The sequence below is a fragment of the Oxyura jamaicensis genome, chromosome 25 (genome assembly GCF_011077185.1).
Source record: "Oxyura jamaicensis isolate SHBP4307 breed ruddy duck chromosome 25, BPBGC_Ojam_1.0, whole genome shotgun sequence".
NCBI lineage: Eukaryota > Metazoa > Chordata > Aves > Anseriformes > Anatidae > Oxyura > Oxyura jamaicensis.
This window is the reverse complement of record NC_048917.1, coordinates 183,033-197,952: the sequence shown is the minus strand read 5'-3', so window position 1 is coordinate 197,952 and position 14,920 is coordinate 183,033. Positions and strand designations below refer to the sequence as shown.

At 40.1% G+C, this 14,920-nt stretch overlaps 1 protein-coding gene across 1 annotated transcript; it reads right to left on the bottom strand.

The window, feature by feature from the left end:
- Positions 1-943: 943 nt before the first annotated feature.
- On the bottom strand, positions 944-14,585 carry LOC118178187 (methanethiol oxidase-like). The gene is made up of 13 exons (XM_035346494.1): positions 14,320-14,585; positions 14,122-14,205; positions 9,701-9,754; positions 8,803-8,915; positions 7,398-7,583; positions 5,746-5,866; positions 5,396-5,578; positions 5,122-5,300; positions 4,353-4,431; positions 3,728-3,849; positions 3,468-3,560; positions 2,316-2,434; positions 944-1,686 (listed from the first exon to the last, which is right to left on the bottom strand). The coding sequence occupies exons 2-13, from the start codon at positions 14,123-14,125 to the stop codon at positions 1,524-1,526; spliced, it is 1,416 nt and encodes a 471-aa protein (XP_035202385.1). The 5' UTR covers positions 14,126-14,205; positions 14,320-14,585; the 3' UTR covers positions 944-1,523.
- Positions 14,586-14,920: the final 335 nt, after the last annotated feature.

Sequence of the window (14,920 nt, the reverse complement as noted above, 5' to 3'; positions counted from 1 at the left end):
CTGATAGGAGGAAGGATAAGAGCAGGCTCAGCAACACCAACAAGAACGCAAGCAATGGTTGGTGGGGAACAACATCGCTACGGCCTGCTCTCAGCCCAGGAAAAGCTCCCTGTGGCAGGCACAGATAGGGAGCTGTGACATGGAAAAGCAACCAGGGGCTTCACAGTGCAGCCCAGACCAAGGTGGCAGCTCCGTCCCTCCTCCTGCCCATCATTCCAACCCTGATGGGGAAGAACATGCTGTCATTTTGATCATGGGCATGACGGGGTGGTGCAATCTGCTGTGGACTGGTACTGCACACTGAATGCACCGGGAGAAGACCTTTTGATATAAACATTTTTGTTTTGTATATGAGTTGGCTGCAAAAATGTAAATGAATCTGTAACCTTAAATTAAAAATAAATGAGGGAAAACCAGAAAATATTGTTAACAAGGAATAGGTAAGCTGCACTATGCCCTCCTGTGGGCATCTAGAAGATTACTTGCTTTACCTCCCAACAAAGTCATGCTGATACTCAGAGGCAGTTTGGAAGTACCATGAGCTCCAGGGGCCTAGGTCACACTCACTGGTTTCTTCACATTCTTACCTGTTTCCCAAGAGATGATGATTTCAACAAACAACATCAAATAGTGTATGCAGACCCAGAGCTTTATGTGCACATGAGTGATGATGGGTTTTAGCCAACAGGTAAATCTTCTAAAATAGTATTGAATGAACATTTGAGTATCTCTTTTTCTCCAGTTGTACAGAACAGAAGCTCTGCTTGCCAATAAGGGGAACAAAGGTGACTTCAGCAAAAATAAATTCCTCACCAAAGAATTTCTAGACTAATGTCGTTGCTACTTTCTGAAATGATGTTACATTTTATGTTCTCTGCAACAGAAAAGGATGAAATGCTAAAGAAAAAAAAAAAAAAAAAAAAAAAAAAAAAGTGAAGCTCCATCTGACTTGAAGAACAATTTTATTGCTGATTTTTTTATAATATCACATACACAGATGTTAAAATATAACCCAGCTCTGGAAATGCATGGCTTCAGATTAGAAATGCATGATTTTTATGCTGTGTCTGCTGTATAACACTGATCAATTTATGAGTAAATTAAGCTTTGCAGGGAAAGGACGCTTGTGCTCTGGGACAAGCCCATGAAATGTACAGTTCTTAACAACTTCACCACCACCACCTGGCAAACAATCCTTAAAAGATCAATGCGCTTGGCCTCAAAACTTAGTCAATAGTGATTACATAGGACTTAAGGCAAAGATTAGAGAAATAAATGAGATGTATATCATGCTTCAGAAAGATTCACTTGGCTGCCTCAGAGAAGAAGATGGAGCTTCTGTGGCTCACCCTAATGGAATTCTAAATTTAGACAGTGGACAAAGTCCTGGCTGAACTGATTCACCTGTATAAAATCAGAAGTGGGGGTAGGGAGGAGAGAGAGGAAGAAAAAAAAAAAAAAAACACAAGACAAACATGAAGGAAAACAAACAAACAAACAAAAAAAACAGCTCCATACAACAATTAAATCCAGATATCTGAGGTACTGTCTCCCCCAGGATAACGAATCTCATGAGCTAGAACAGGCCCATCGGGTTCCTTCCCAAAATCCACTAGGAAGTTTTTGTTCACTTTCAATCCACCTCTTTCAGTATCCACATCAATCTGCAGCATAACAGAGCCTTCCCTGAAAAGGGGACAAGAAAACAGACATTGGGAAAAGGACTCATATTTGCTGGGCAGGATTTGTCTTTGTTTAATATAGAAAGGAAATTAAATTCCAGATTCAAACTAGGCCTCAGCAGGTCTAAAAAGCAAGTTACACTGCCTCAGTGAAATCTGCAACCTCATATTAGCAATTAATGAGTGAAATAGTTCATTCATAGCAGTGAATGAGTGAATAGCTGTTAATTAACAAGGAGAAGGCAAGCTGCACTATGCCCTCCTGTGGACACCTGGAAGATCATCTTTTCCACTCTTGATTTCTGAAAAATATAGTCATGCTGATGTGCTTAGAGGCAGTTTGGAAGTAATACAGAAGGCTAGGCCATGTTTACTGGTTTCTTCCTATTCTTATTTACTAGTGCATACAGACCCAGAGTTTTGCATGTCTATTAAGGAGGGGGATGGATTCTGGCTTGTGAGTGAAACATCCAGATTGGAGATCTGTATATAAAAAATTACTGTATTCAGTCTCCTTGCCTGGGAACTTTGCTGTGTAGATCAGATGGTATATACACACTATTATTTAAATAACAGTAGTAAAATCTTGAACATGGGCTTGTATAGTCATCCCTGTCACCGAAGTGTACTTACTTGACAAGATCTGGGTAGAACTGCTTGTCCCATCCACTGTAGAGAGAGCTGGTGACATACAATCTCTTCCCATCCAAACTAAGCTGAATCATCTGAGGTCCACCTGGCACTCTCTTCCCCTAAAATTATAATAGAGAACAAGGCACTCAAGACAAGCTACCACAGAGGTTGAGCAAAAGAAATGCAACAGCAAGGAGAAACAAAACAACGTGAAGGCCTGCTACTCAGAGGACCATCCAGCATTCTGAAATCCTTGACACTGGAGTAACAAGTCTTCCTGTTTTGGAGAGAGAACAGTTTTTATTGGGAGCCTTATTTCTTATTAACAGGTAGCCTCAAAGCCAACTCAGATGAGTCTTGCTTAGTTCACAGAACTAGGAACGTAAGAAAGTAAGGGCTGAATGGATCATGATGCTGTGCTTAGATGGAAGCATCCAAAATCAAGCAAGAGATGGGCGGCATAACACAGCTGCAAATAAGAACATGTCTATACAGCAGCTAGGTTACAAACTGTACCACGAATAAAAGGAGTATGTGGAACTTCCTCAAACCATCTTCAGTAGACAACAGATCTAGTCATGAGTATATTCAGATCTTGCACATCCCATAACACTTTGCATACATAGCTGCCTTGGCAGTGATGATATTAACGCACAGTAATCATGGACAGAGACAGTTTTCATTTTCATTCTTTCATTTTTCTATCACACTGACTAGTTTTATAAAACTCTTTATCTGAAAACTTATACACACACACACACACACGGGATGCTGAGGAATGCTACATGACCTGGTTTACTGTTTCAGTTGTTGAATGCTTATCAGAAGGAACGATGGCAGTGTGATGTATACGCATGGAATTAGCTTTAAATTAGCTAGGTAACAACAGCAGGGAAGATGTAATTACACAGGCTTCGTTACAGTCAAACAACTTGTACAATTCCATCAAGGACCCAGAACACTTACCAGGATTTACTATCTCCATCCGTGCTGAAATGTGATACCTGTAACCCAGGCTGTAAGCCAAGATATAAACTCACTCAGATATTGCTTTATATGTTGTACCTTTGACTGCAGTGTAGGGATATTTCAAAACAGATTATAATTAGCAGGGCACTGACAAATTACAACATGCACGTCAGGAAAACCTACTTTGATCACAAATGGCTCTGGCTGACACTGCAGCTCCTTGTCTTCCACTACAGTTACAGGTCCACCTTTTACGATACTGCCTCCCAGAAACACCTGTAACCAAGGGAGGGTGTGAGAACAGGTGCTGGATATCAAAGGAACATGAAAGCAGCATAGTGGTAATTCTCAAGCAAGGGTAAATTGCCATTTCCTCCTTTTAAAAAGGAGGAAATAAGATTGCACTGCCCTTGTACGTGACAGCTTTTCTGATGCTGCCTTACCTGACCCACCAGCCTGGGTTTGCGAGTGTTGGAGATATCATACTGACGGATGTCTCCGTGCAGCCAGTTGCTGAAATACAGGAACCTGTCATCCAGTGAGATGAGGATATCAGTAATAAGACCTTCAAGAAAATATGCAGTAGCAGTCACAAAATGGGCAAGACCAGCAACAAACAAAACCACAAGCCTATGGTCTTTCAAAATTCCAATCTTACTAGCCTAATAAAAATATGTTAAGAAATGGGCTGAACAAACACAATCAAACTCTGTGCTTACTCAAATGGAGGTTTAGACCCTACCAGCATTTCCAGGACCATTCTATAGTTCTGCTGTGGAACTATTGTGAGTTCACATACAAGACCCAAACTCAAAGTATTTTTCTATAGAAACTAACCTCAATCACTGAGCAATGTGAGAGCAGAGGCCTGACAATATCTCCCACTTGGTGGCTCATAAACAAAGCTAAATTGGTTACACGGGAAGTGTTATACAAAGAATCCATGCAGAAATTTAGTATTTTACAAGGAAAGTGTTTGACATGTACAGATTTTCCAAAAAGCTATACTGCAGAAGGGAACTCAAGAGGAGAACGCCCCATTTCTTCTCCAAACATGTTCATACCAACCAGGCATGTCAGGGAGAAGCCATCCTTGCACCTTCTTGCTGGGTACTTCAATCACCTTCTCTGCTGCCCAGTTTCCTTTCTGCAAAAGGCACAGGAGAAAACACAGCATTATTAGTGCCTTGATGTTAGCCAAGAGGCTTGCATGACGGAGGGAGGAAAAGCAAACAGTACTATTTATTTAACAGGTCCTGGTAGAGGTGATACACACTCTGCAATGAAGTGTTACCAAGGGGTGAGGATGGTAAGTAAACCACCACTGAGAATGAACTGTGTTAGTGATTATACAATGAAACAACATCTCAGACGGCTCCAACAGCAGACTGCTAATGTCCTACAGACTGTCATCCTATCTCCTGCAGCTTGCCCTCCAAAATGACAATAGTTCTGCTCCCCTGTTCATGACACCATCAATTATCCTCCTGGCTCTGACTTCAGGTCTTCCCTATGCTCCCAAACAGTGGCTGAGCAGTAGGCAGCACAGGCTGTCACCGGTGACAAGTCACACATCAGCTGCAGAGATACTCAAAAAGTCTGCCAGCTGCAACTGCTTAGCCATGAAGGACCTGTATGGTAACCTCATGAAATCCATGGTATTGCTTTTATCCTCGCCGTCATTAGACGGTTTTCTCTCTGACACAATGGTATTGCTTGGCTAGAACTGGACTGGAATTAGGAGCTCTATCTCTTTTCAATCAGATTCTACTATTTCCTATGTGACTGGTGGAATTCTGAAGCAGCTAGGTTTGCCATGGCTTCTTCCATTGCTTACCTCCGTCTTGTAAAACCGATGTACTGTACTATTCAGAGCACATCCAACGAACCCTTCTGCAGCATCCGGATTGTGGAGGAATCGGATTTCCAAAGGTATGGAGTCCTTCCCTAAGTCAATTTTCTGAATGTAAGTACGAGAGTTCCAGTCCCACACATTAATATGACGGCCATAATGCCCTAAGAGATCGAGTCAAACAAAAATAAGCACGTAAGAGATTATTTTAACTTTAATGAACAACCACTTTTGAGAGTTTAAACACACGATCCCTCACCTTTCTCTACATCAGCTGGGTTAAACCCATCTACCAAGACTTTTGGGGTTCCCCACTCAGTGCTCATCAGGACATTATGCCGTGGCTGATACCAGAAGTCATAACCAAGCGGGGGGACCTTCTCCCCTTTCTCCCAGTTTCCTTTCACTTCAAAGGTCTCTCCATCGAGCAAAATAAAGCCACCTGATACAAAATGGAAGAAGACCGTCTTAAGATACTCACACAGATTCAAAGTGTTAAAAAAGATAAATAATATACTAATACTTAAATATCTATTTGCTAAGCACTCTGTAAATGTGACCTTATGCTTAAAGAAAAGACTGTGATTAAATAACAAAGGGGATCAATACCTTTTCCATTGCCAGAAGGATCTCCCAAACAGCTGATTAAGATGTCACCACTGCCCAGACAGTGAGAGGTGTGAGGATTAGCCACATTACCCTTCCAGAACAGCTCCACTGGCTCCACAATCTAAAATGAGTATACATATAGTCAGACCTTCGCTAAGATTACGGAATACCAATTTTACCAGTAGGAGCAGAAGTTTCAAAGACTGGGAATGGTGTGTGCCTCAGGGCAGCAGTTTCTTTTGCTTCTTTGCTTTTTGAGTACTTGCCACCTCCTGCTCTCTACTCTACCCAATAATACACTACCATCCATGACATTATAGATATATTTGTTCTTTTCAAAAACATAAACAGCAACAGCCTAATTCATGCACCACTGGGACACTTGCATCTGAATTTGTTTTAATTAGTATTAGTGGCAGAAACACCACTGTGCAATTTTCAGACGTCAGCTCTCATTTGGAGTTCAGAGGAAAAAAAAATCTTTGAGACTTGCCAGAGACACAGTTTGAAACAAAATCCACTGTATAGGAAAAGACCTTTGGGATGTTTTATTCCACTGTACTAACAGTTGAAGTCTGGCAATGTTCTAAAGATCTCAAAATTGTAAGATTATGAATGAGAGCATCTGCAGGATCACTTAAAACTTTCCTTCATTACATATTATGACCTGTCTTCAAAAGTCATGTTTGATCAGTACACTAAATTTGTCTCTGGCACTTTGTACTGAAGTTTTACCCATTGGTATAGGATTCACCCAAATTAACTCTATCCCAGCTGAAGCCAGGACACAAGTATCAACTCTGACAGTGTACATATTTACATCAGAGCTAGTCCTCTATGCTTATTGTATAATCAATAAAGAGATATAGACACTTTCAGGACATAATTCCTTTATCCTAATACAGTTGTCTAAACTAGGTTTGACAAATCTGACTCCAGCAATGTGTATTTCTCCACTGTCTGAGAAGGGAATATAAACAGATATGTACAAAGTAAAAAGTCTGTATCCAAACCAAACATGAGCCAAATGAATTCTATTGAAGTGGAAGCTTTTTTTAAAAAAAAAATAAAAGATTTGTTTCAAAGAACAAGAGATAACAAAAAAAATGTTATTTTCTCCATATTAAATAATTTATTAGATTTTTCTTTTTTAAAATCTACATACTGTAAGTTTAGGAACAAGGATTATAAATCAAGAAGGAGGTTTCCTTTACGGAGAAAATCTGGTTTTGCTCAGTTAAAATCCCATCAAATCTGAACTCATTAGGATTCCTGAAAAACATATGCTCAGTTGAATGTGTTGACTGCGTCAGACTTGAATTTGCCTTGTGATCTGCTAGTCAAAAACGATATTACAGCGTGCTAACACATTGACTGGAATTTGTATTGCAGAGGCAGGATGAATTCTAAAACTTCCTAACTTCTGAGTGTTTGACATTGTATATACTTGTACTTGCAAGATTTTTGTGTGTAATTTATCAATAAACTGTAGGAGTTTCAGAACTCCCACAAGTTCCTAATGTTCGGCAAATGCGTCTAAATGTGTTCTGACTTCTGTTCTAATTTTAATGTTGGAATCCATAAAATTGCCATCTCTTGGTTAAAAAAACAAAACAAAACAAAAATAATATTTTGAAATAACCTAAATATACCTTATGGATTCTAGGAGCTTTCGAGTCCGTTCCCACATCCACCACATAAATGCGAGATGAGATCAGACTTGGTAGAATGAGACGATTTCTTCTCTTTGTAGCATCCCCAAAGCAGCTGCTACAGGCATTCCACCCTGAATGATGGAGCTCATCTTTAAGATTGGGCATGGGCAGGCGATGGATGACCTACAAAGTCAGAGACATACTTAAGATTCAGTCTAGGATAGTTTTTCCCCTAGGCAAAGAAATGGGTCTTTATGTCAAAGCATAAATTAATAAAGAGCAGAAGAAAACTGCTATTTGTTATTCAGGAAGCAGATTCAGTGTGAGATATGCAGAGCTGAAACAGTAAAGTGGGAGAAGAAAGTTGGACATCACAATTGCATAGCATTTGTTAAATATTGTATGCTATTAAATTCAGCCAAATCTTTTTAAGGTTCCAGCTAATTAAGGAGACGTGGAATAATAATATGGAAAAACAAAAAAAAAATAAAAAAAAAAAACTTTATGTGCTGCAAGTTCTAGATTTTACAAGATTTACCTGATTGCAGCTGGGGCTGACTGTTGCAAACTGACTTGTTAATTTGCACTCTTGCTTCTGATTTTTACCTTTCCCCTGTATAACTAAGAAAAGTTGAAGATAACAGCTAAGTTTTGTCAAATGTTCAGGATATTTGTTTCCTCCACTCCTCTACAATAAAAACCTAAGCAGTAGTTATAAAAAAAGAATAAATTATGAAAATCAAACTAGATTCACTGCTCCTTCAAGATATGGAGATCAGAGTCCAAAATATCTTTGGTAATTTAAGTCATATGAGCACTGAATGTTTAAATAAAGTTTAGAGCATACTGTTTGCAACAACAAACTAATCAGTCTTAACAATAATTGGGATCTGGTAGTGTTGGTAGATGGCTACTTACAGCTTTCCATTCACAAAGTAAATGCATTAGATTTCTGTTGCCTAATGTGTACAATTTCCCAGGATATCAGGGATACTACACTATAAACTCTCCATGCTACTGGCACACCCCAAGGAAATAAGACCTTCTAGAGCTTAATACTTACGCTCAGTATAAATCAGCAACAGTGCTACAAAGAGGACTGATGGAACACTTAGCACAAAAATGTTCTAAACATGTCATGAAACTAACAAGGTAAATGTTGTTTTGACTAACCTAGTAAGAAAAACAGCAGAGGATTTGACTGATTCTCAATACAAATACCTATTTGAAAATTATGAAAAAAGAGAAACAAAACATGAAGTCAGTTACAGAGCAGAGAAGGAAAGTTCTGACTGGAAGGGCCACAGATCATATAAGAAGTAAGACTAGAAGCAGTGAATGCAAACCCAAATATTAATCACCCTAGAAAATGGAGCACTAGAGCCGTTCTACACATGGGTACCTGACAGTAGTGGGGAGATTTGGGGTCAACATCCACAGTGGCCAGGTAGTCAGGCTTCTCTATCCCAGTGTTTCTGTAGATGCAGGGCAGGTACAAGATCTCCTCCCGGGGACCTTTCAAGGCAGAAGTCTTGTTAATGTGTTGGAACAAGCCACTTTATAAAAAACGGAGGTTGATATTGAAATGCTCTTTTTTTAAATCTCCAAGTCTATGAACTGTGATTCTTCCTCACTGGTAACTAGGAAGCCAGACCTCAGTATTTCCATTGTATGGAGGTAACATTGCCATTGTATGGAGGCTACAGCAAGATGCCTCAAGGGCTTTGGTTAAGGTTCAGGATTTAACCCGACACTGCTGGGAAGAGCAGAACATGACTTTAGTACAGCTATGAGTGGATGAGAAGCTTGCCATTAAACTATGTCACACAATCCCTTCTCCAGTTTTCCTTTCCTTCTCTCATAGAAAATCACTTGCTTTTATGAGAGAGAGTCTGAGTGCAGTCCATAAAGCTCTCCACCCAAAAATACAGAAAAAAAAACATTTTTGTAGGCTAAATTATGGTAACTTGCACCTCATATTCTTATGAATAAGCTCTATTTTGCAGCACTGAAAATGGAACAGTTTACTGCATGTTAGCATCCTATATCCTATATCTGTACACTTATCTAAACCCTGATCTGCTTTGTTTTAGCACTATGATTCGGTGAACTCATGGTAACAGAGCTTGCATGCTTTGTGCAACTGTGTCCAAAATGAAATCAAATCTCTTCTGATATTTGAAGTCTACTTGGCCTTGCTAATTAGCCGCTCTGGAAGGCATCTAACTAATCTTCACTGAATTTGAAATCAATTCCTTTACTGATGGCCTGGATTTAAGAAGAGATGTTACACTACTTGCCTTTCATGGCATCCAGAGGAGTCGCATATCCTGGGCCACATGCTCCACATTTTGCTGGTTAGAGGAAAACAAAGAAGAATTTTAAGTCTCTAAATTATTTTAAAATTTATCTATAAAATAATATTGGCTTTGCATTCAAAGACTGATGTATCTTAGATTGATTTTTACATTACCAAACACCTGTAAATCTCACTGACTCCAGTTAGTGGTGAGGTTACTTGAGTTTCTGAAAATATACTGAATATGACACTCCACACTCAAAAATGATGGCAGATTTCGGCCTTCATTTCAAAGAGTTCAACCTCACTATTTTAAACTACATTCATATATGACAACGGTCTATGGATTTAAAGAAAATTGTGTTAAATGTTTTAGAGATAGCTGCTGAATCACTGCCAGATGAGTAAGTAGCCAGATTGCCCAGTTTGAACAACCCATTTTATTATTATTGGAAAGCCTCCAGTCTTCCTCTGCAAACAAATGCTGAAGAAGTGGCGATTTTTAAGGATTTACAACCTGGGTAAGAGGTGATACCGCGGGTGACCAAAAAGAAGAAGAGAAAGAGGAATTACGAACCATTACACATTTTCTTTATCAGAAACTCAGCTCCCCACCTCTGTTCCTTGAACTGGCAATTCCCTATTTACCATTTCTAGCACAGCATCTACAGCATGAATCAGCAGAAGGAAGACAGCTTAGTGGGGAAACCATAACATTAGGAAGCTAGAGAGAGAATCAAAATGTGCTCTGGAGAACCCCACAAAAGCAGACAAAAGGACTGAGTCTGGTGGAAAGCTGGGCTCTGTGTCAGGAGGGAAGAACACAACATTTTATAGAAGCTGAGCGTGTAAGACTGAGACACAATGCTCCTCTTTTCTGAAAGTCAAAAACAATGATAGACCCTCAAAACTTCACTGGGCAATGGGACTGCAGCAGTTGTCACAGATTCTCTATCTGGAAAGTGATGCATTCACTCCCAAAAAGACAGGACTCCTGTGTTAGGGTCATTCAGAATTAAGAGCTTGATCTTCAAGAAGCATAAAGCCCTGCTCGCTGCTTACATGTAGCATTTCGTACCTGTTTCAGCTTATTTCTAACTTCCTTATTTTCCTTTGTACATGCTTGGATCCATATCAACATCCAAGTAAAATAATATTGAAACAGCCTCATACACAGCGATTTCTATTCAAACACAGTCACCAGAACGTATATGCTGAGGACTGTATCAATAAACTGTTAGATAGAATTAAGAAAATACTACCCTGAAGTGTTCTCAGGTTATTCCCCCTTGGCTCTCCTGAGACCCCACCTGGAGCCCTGAAGCGTCAGTGATAAAAATAAGCCAACCAGCTATTTGTTTGCCATTCTCTGATACCACCACATTTAAATACAGAAGTTTATAGCATTTTTTTTTTTGGCCTGAATGCTGCAGGCCTAAGATTCCAGATCCAGAGGCAGCGACAGCTCCATTGCCCAATTTAATTATGGAGCCTTTCTTTAGAGGCAAAATGCTTCAAGCAATCCACTCATGCTATTTGGAGGCTCATAATTTTAAAAACAAGATCTTCTCAAAAAGAGCTATTTAGTACTTTAGGTTTAATTTCACATTCTTTGTGAAATATTTTTATCTGAAAACACAAAATAGAAAGTTTGCTTTGTTCCACTTATGTCTAAGTTTTACAAAAAGCCATAATTTAAACTTTATTCCAATTTTCTCAATCACCTAAATTAGCAGGAACTCAGTATGCATTAGACCACAGTTTAATTAGCATTGCAAATGCAGCGTTCTGCAGATTACTTTGAGAAAAAGATTTGTGCAAAATTGTTTTCCAGAGAAAACATACAGCAAAATGAGGAACATTTCCTCTTACATTCGTTTGTTTCTCCTTTCCCTCTGATCTTGTTCAAACACTCTTTTATTGGAAACCATTGTATCTAACTGCCTCAAGATATCTGAGGATGATGCAAGTCTTTCTGTTATATGATGCCAAGCTCATTTGTGAGTACAAAATAAGGTTTTTGTCATGAGCCTGATTTGTACCATCTTGCAGCAACATGCTATTTACAGTGCTGTGTTAATATCCACGGTTAAACAAATTAATATAAACCATTACATTCCGGAGCCCCCATCAATCTGGCAGCTGGCCAAGTGTTTTGAACACCAGGAAGTGGGACGCCGTTATCACATACATGTGGTTTGCAGGCTCCAGTGACGACAAAAACACTTTTTTTTTTTTTTCCCCATATCTTACACCTTTGCAGACAAATTCTCTAATGGATAGCTCCTCATTCACAAAGCCCACCTTCCTCATCTTCCTAAAATAAAACATTTCTCTACCACCAATTGCTCACGTTAATTTAATAGGAAGAACACACACATTTAACTTTGTTTCATTGTACAATTTCCTTTATTTTTCCCACAAATGGAGGTAGAATGAGTCCAGTTTCTCCTTATTCCTATGCAGTTTTTTGTGTATATACACCAAGAGCTGATAAAAATGTCATTGTTCTTTTTTTACTGTTGTTTACAGCAATTCTCACTGCTGGAGAGCAAAGAGAGCTGAGGAATCCAATCTAGTTTCCTTTTGCTCTGTATTTTTTCATGTCTTCCCACCTGTCCTGTTTGTCTTGCTGGAGGACAAGTGGACCAGTAAACACAACAAAATTGGGATCCTTCATGGGCCACCACCACGAATCCATAAGCCACTCTGGAAAACTCTGTGCTAATTAACCACAAGGACTGGGGATATTTTGCCACACTTCAAACAACTAAAAGGCCAATCTGTTTATTCTTATGTAATCAGTGTGTTAAAGTTCCTAGGTGACATGCAAAGCCTCTGAGGAAGCCACGGCACAGGTGCGCTGTGCTGGGATTAACCCGGAGTTACCAGTAGTCTTGAATAACGATGTTTATAGATTTACAACAAGAGGTGATAGTGTTGTAAAAAATATCCTACTCGATAGAGCACAGTTTCATAGTAAGTTGGACAACTATTTACACAAGAAAGCAGTACTTTCTTTCACAGTTTGGGTTTAACAGCTTGAAATAAAGGAAGGGAGCATCAAAGACGTTGCCTTTTTATTCGTATTATTTTATGGCAGTAGAGTTCTTCAGCCCACTTAAGACAAACTGTAAAGGTGACTATGTGTAAGAGGGAGTTTAGGAGAAACATGGCAATAGATCAGGCACCTCTGTTGAGAGCTTGAAGTTAGGTAGAATAAATCTAGGCCAAACTGCGCTTTTCAGAGGGCCTGAGGAAATAGAAACTTCACTCAACCTCAGTGTGTGCATTGATTAAATGCTGACATTAAAAAACAAAGGTAGGCAAATCTGGTTCGTGGTATGACTGTGCCAGGTTACACTGCTGAAATAAACACCCAAGTGGTAAAAAAAGAAATGAGTTTATCAGCTATATTATATGCATGCCAAGAAACAGGCCTTACAGAACAAATGGGGCAAAAAAAGCACATTCTTTCTAGAATGCAAATCTTTTTCCAAGTAACAAATTACGCAAGGAGACTTTAATGACCTGTTAAATTTTTGAAGAGCAGTCTAAGACTTCATCTTATACACTGCCAAGTGTACACTTTTCCAAACCCTGTAACCAATTAATCACCATCAGGCTACTTTAAGCTTCAGGGTACAGCATTTAACTTACTCTTTATGCACTGCCTGGTTACTTCTAACAGACTGCCACCGCCATTTAGACAAAACCGTCATTATCACGGGTTGCAAATTGAAACCTGCAGTTTTTAGTAACTGAAGTAAAATAAACACGCTTTACTTTGTGCTAATAGTACGTACAAAGGCACGAAAAGATAAGCATTCACCACAGGCAGATAACCCAAGCCAGTCTCTTTTGCTGAGTCAGAAGCACTGTTTTTGTCTCTGCAGTTATGGGTGTTTTTCTAAGTTCTGCAACTTTTTTGTGCGTGTGAAATCACGAGGTAACAGTGTCCACTTTGTAAATTATACAATAATATATTCACATGCAAAATAACTTTTCTACTTCAGTCCCCTTCATTTCCTGGCACCCAGAAATAAAAGTAAAAATTATATAACCAGAAAGGAAGCTCAGGTCATCAGTTTACCATTTTCCTGAAAGGGGCACTCACATCCACATTCAGCGACGGCAGTAAATCCAAATACTTCTTTCAGTTTCTAAATGCTGAGGTACTAGGACACACATTTAATGACAGCATAAAGAGTAGCCACTGATAGCATTACAGCTATTTATTTAAGACCACCGGAGCTTTCAGTAGCTTAAAGAAGCAAACCCTTTAATAGAGGAAACGCACGCCCGTGCTGTGCCTCTCCTTACCAGTCCACCCCACTAACAAACACGCTCACAAACTTCACGCGGTGCAGAACTGCAGAAAAAAGCAGCAGACCCCCCTGTGGATCCCAGGGGGTCTCTTACCCATGCTGGCGATCCCAAGTGCTGGGTGTGCTCAGCAGGAAGTGCAGCCGCCTGGACGGGATTTCTGCGAAGCAGAAGCTGCTCCTAGGAGGCAATAAATGCAAGCATGACCGGGTGGGCAGGACGAGAAAGAAGCTGCCCAGGGGAGGACCCGGTGCGGCAGAACGTGGAGGTGAGGGACCGAAACCCAGCACCTACCTCCTGGGAAGCAGAGGAGGAAGCTTTCGGAGCCCACTTCCCGACGTAGCAGAGCCGTACCTGGAGCTGCAGCTGGCTCTGGTTGACTTTCCACTTGCTCCTCTTTATATTCTAGATGTATTTATCTGCGTGTTTTGTGCCCAAGTATCTGCCCTTAACACGTAGAGAGCCTGTACGCTTTCTAACAGGAAAGGGGGAAACAGTTGTGCTCCAGAGCTCGTGGCTGTGGGCAGCGTTTCAAGTTCTCCAGGAGGAGACGCATGTGAGACCTCGCAGCTCTGAACCGCGTCCAGCTTGGCACGCAGCAGCTCTGTTTTTAACACTTCATGGCCCTTCGGTCTCTGAAACAACGCAACTACAAAAAGGGACCTGGCCTGCTGAAAACTTCACAGCATCACTTCTCAAAGCAGCTTCTTTCAAGACTGACAGCTGCCCCGAGCACGTGAAAATCTCGGTTTCACTCGTTAGCCCATCTGGGATTCTGCTAACTGCCCCTACTGAGAAGCAGTCTATTGTTTTCCTGTTCTTTTAAAGGTCAGTAGTTTTTTCCATGCAAAACTACCTGTCATTTTCCAAAAACATTTTCAGGAGAGGACACGAT

Coding starts and splice junctions, on each gene's coding strand:
- LOC118178187 (XM_035346494.1), bottom strand. Junction 8,916..9,700: donor TCCTCTGGATGCCATGAAAG/GCAAGTAGTGTA, acceptor CTGCCTTGAAAG/GTCCCCGGGAGGAGATCTTG. Junction 1,687..2,315: donor TTCTACCCAGATCTTGTCAA/GTAAGTACACTT, acceptor TCCCCTTTTCAG/GGAAGGCTCTGTTATGCTGC.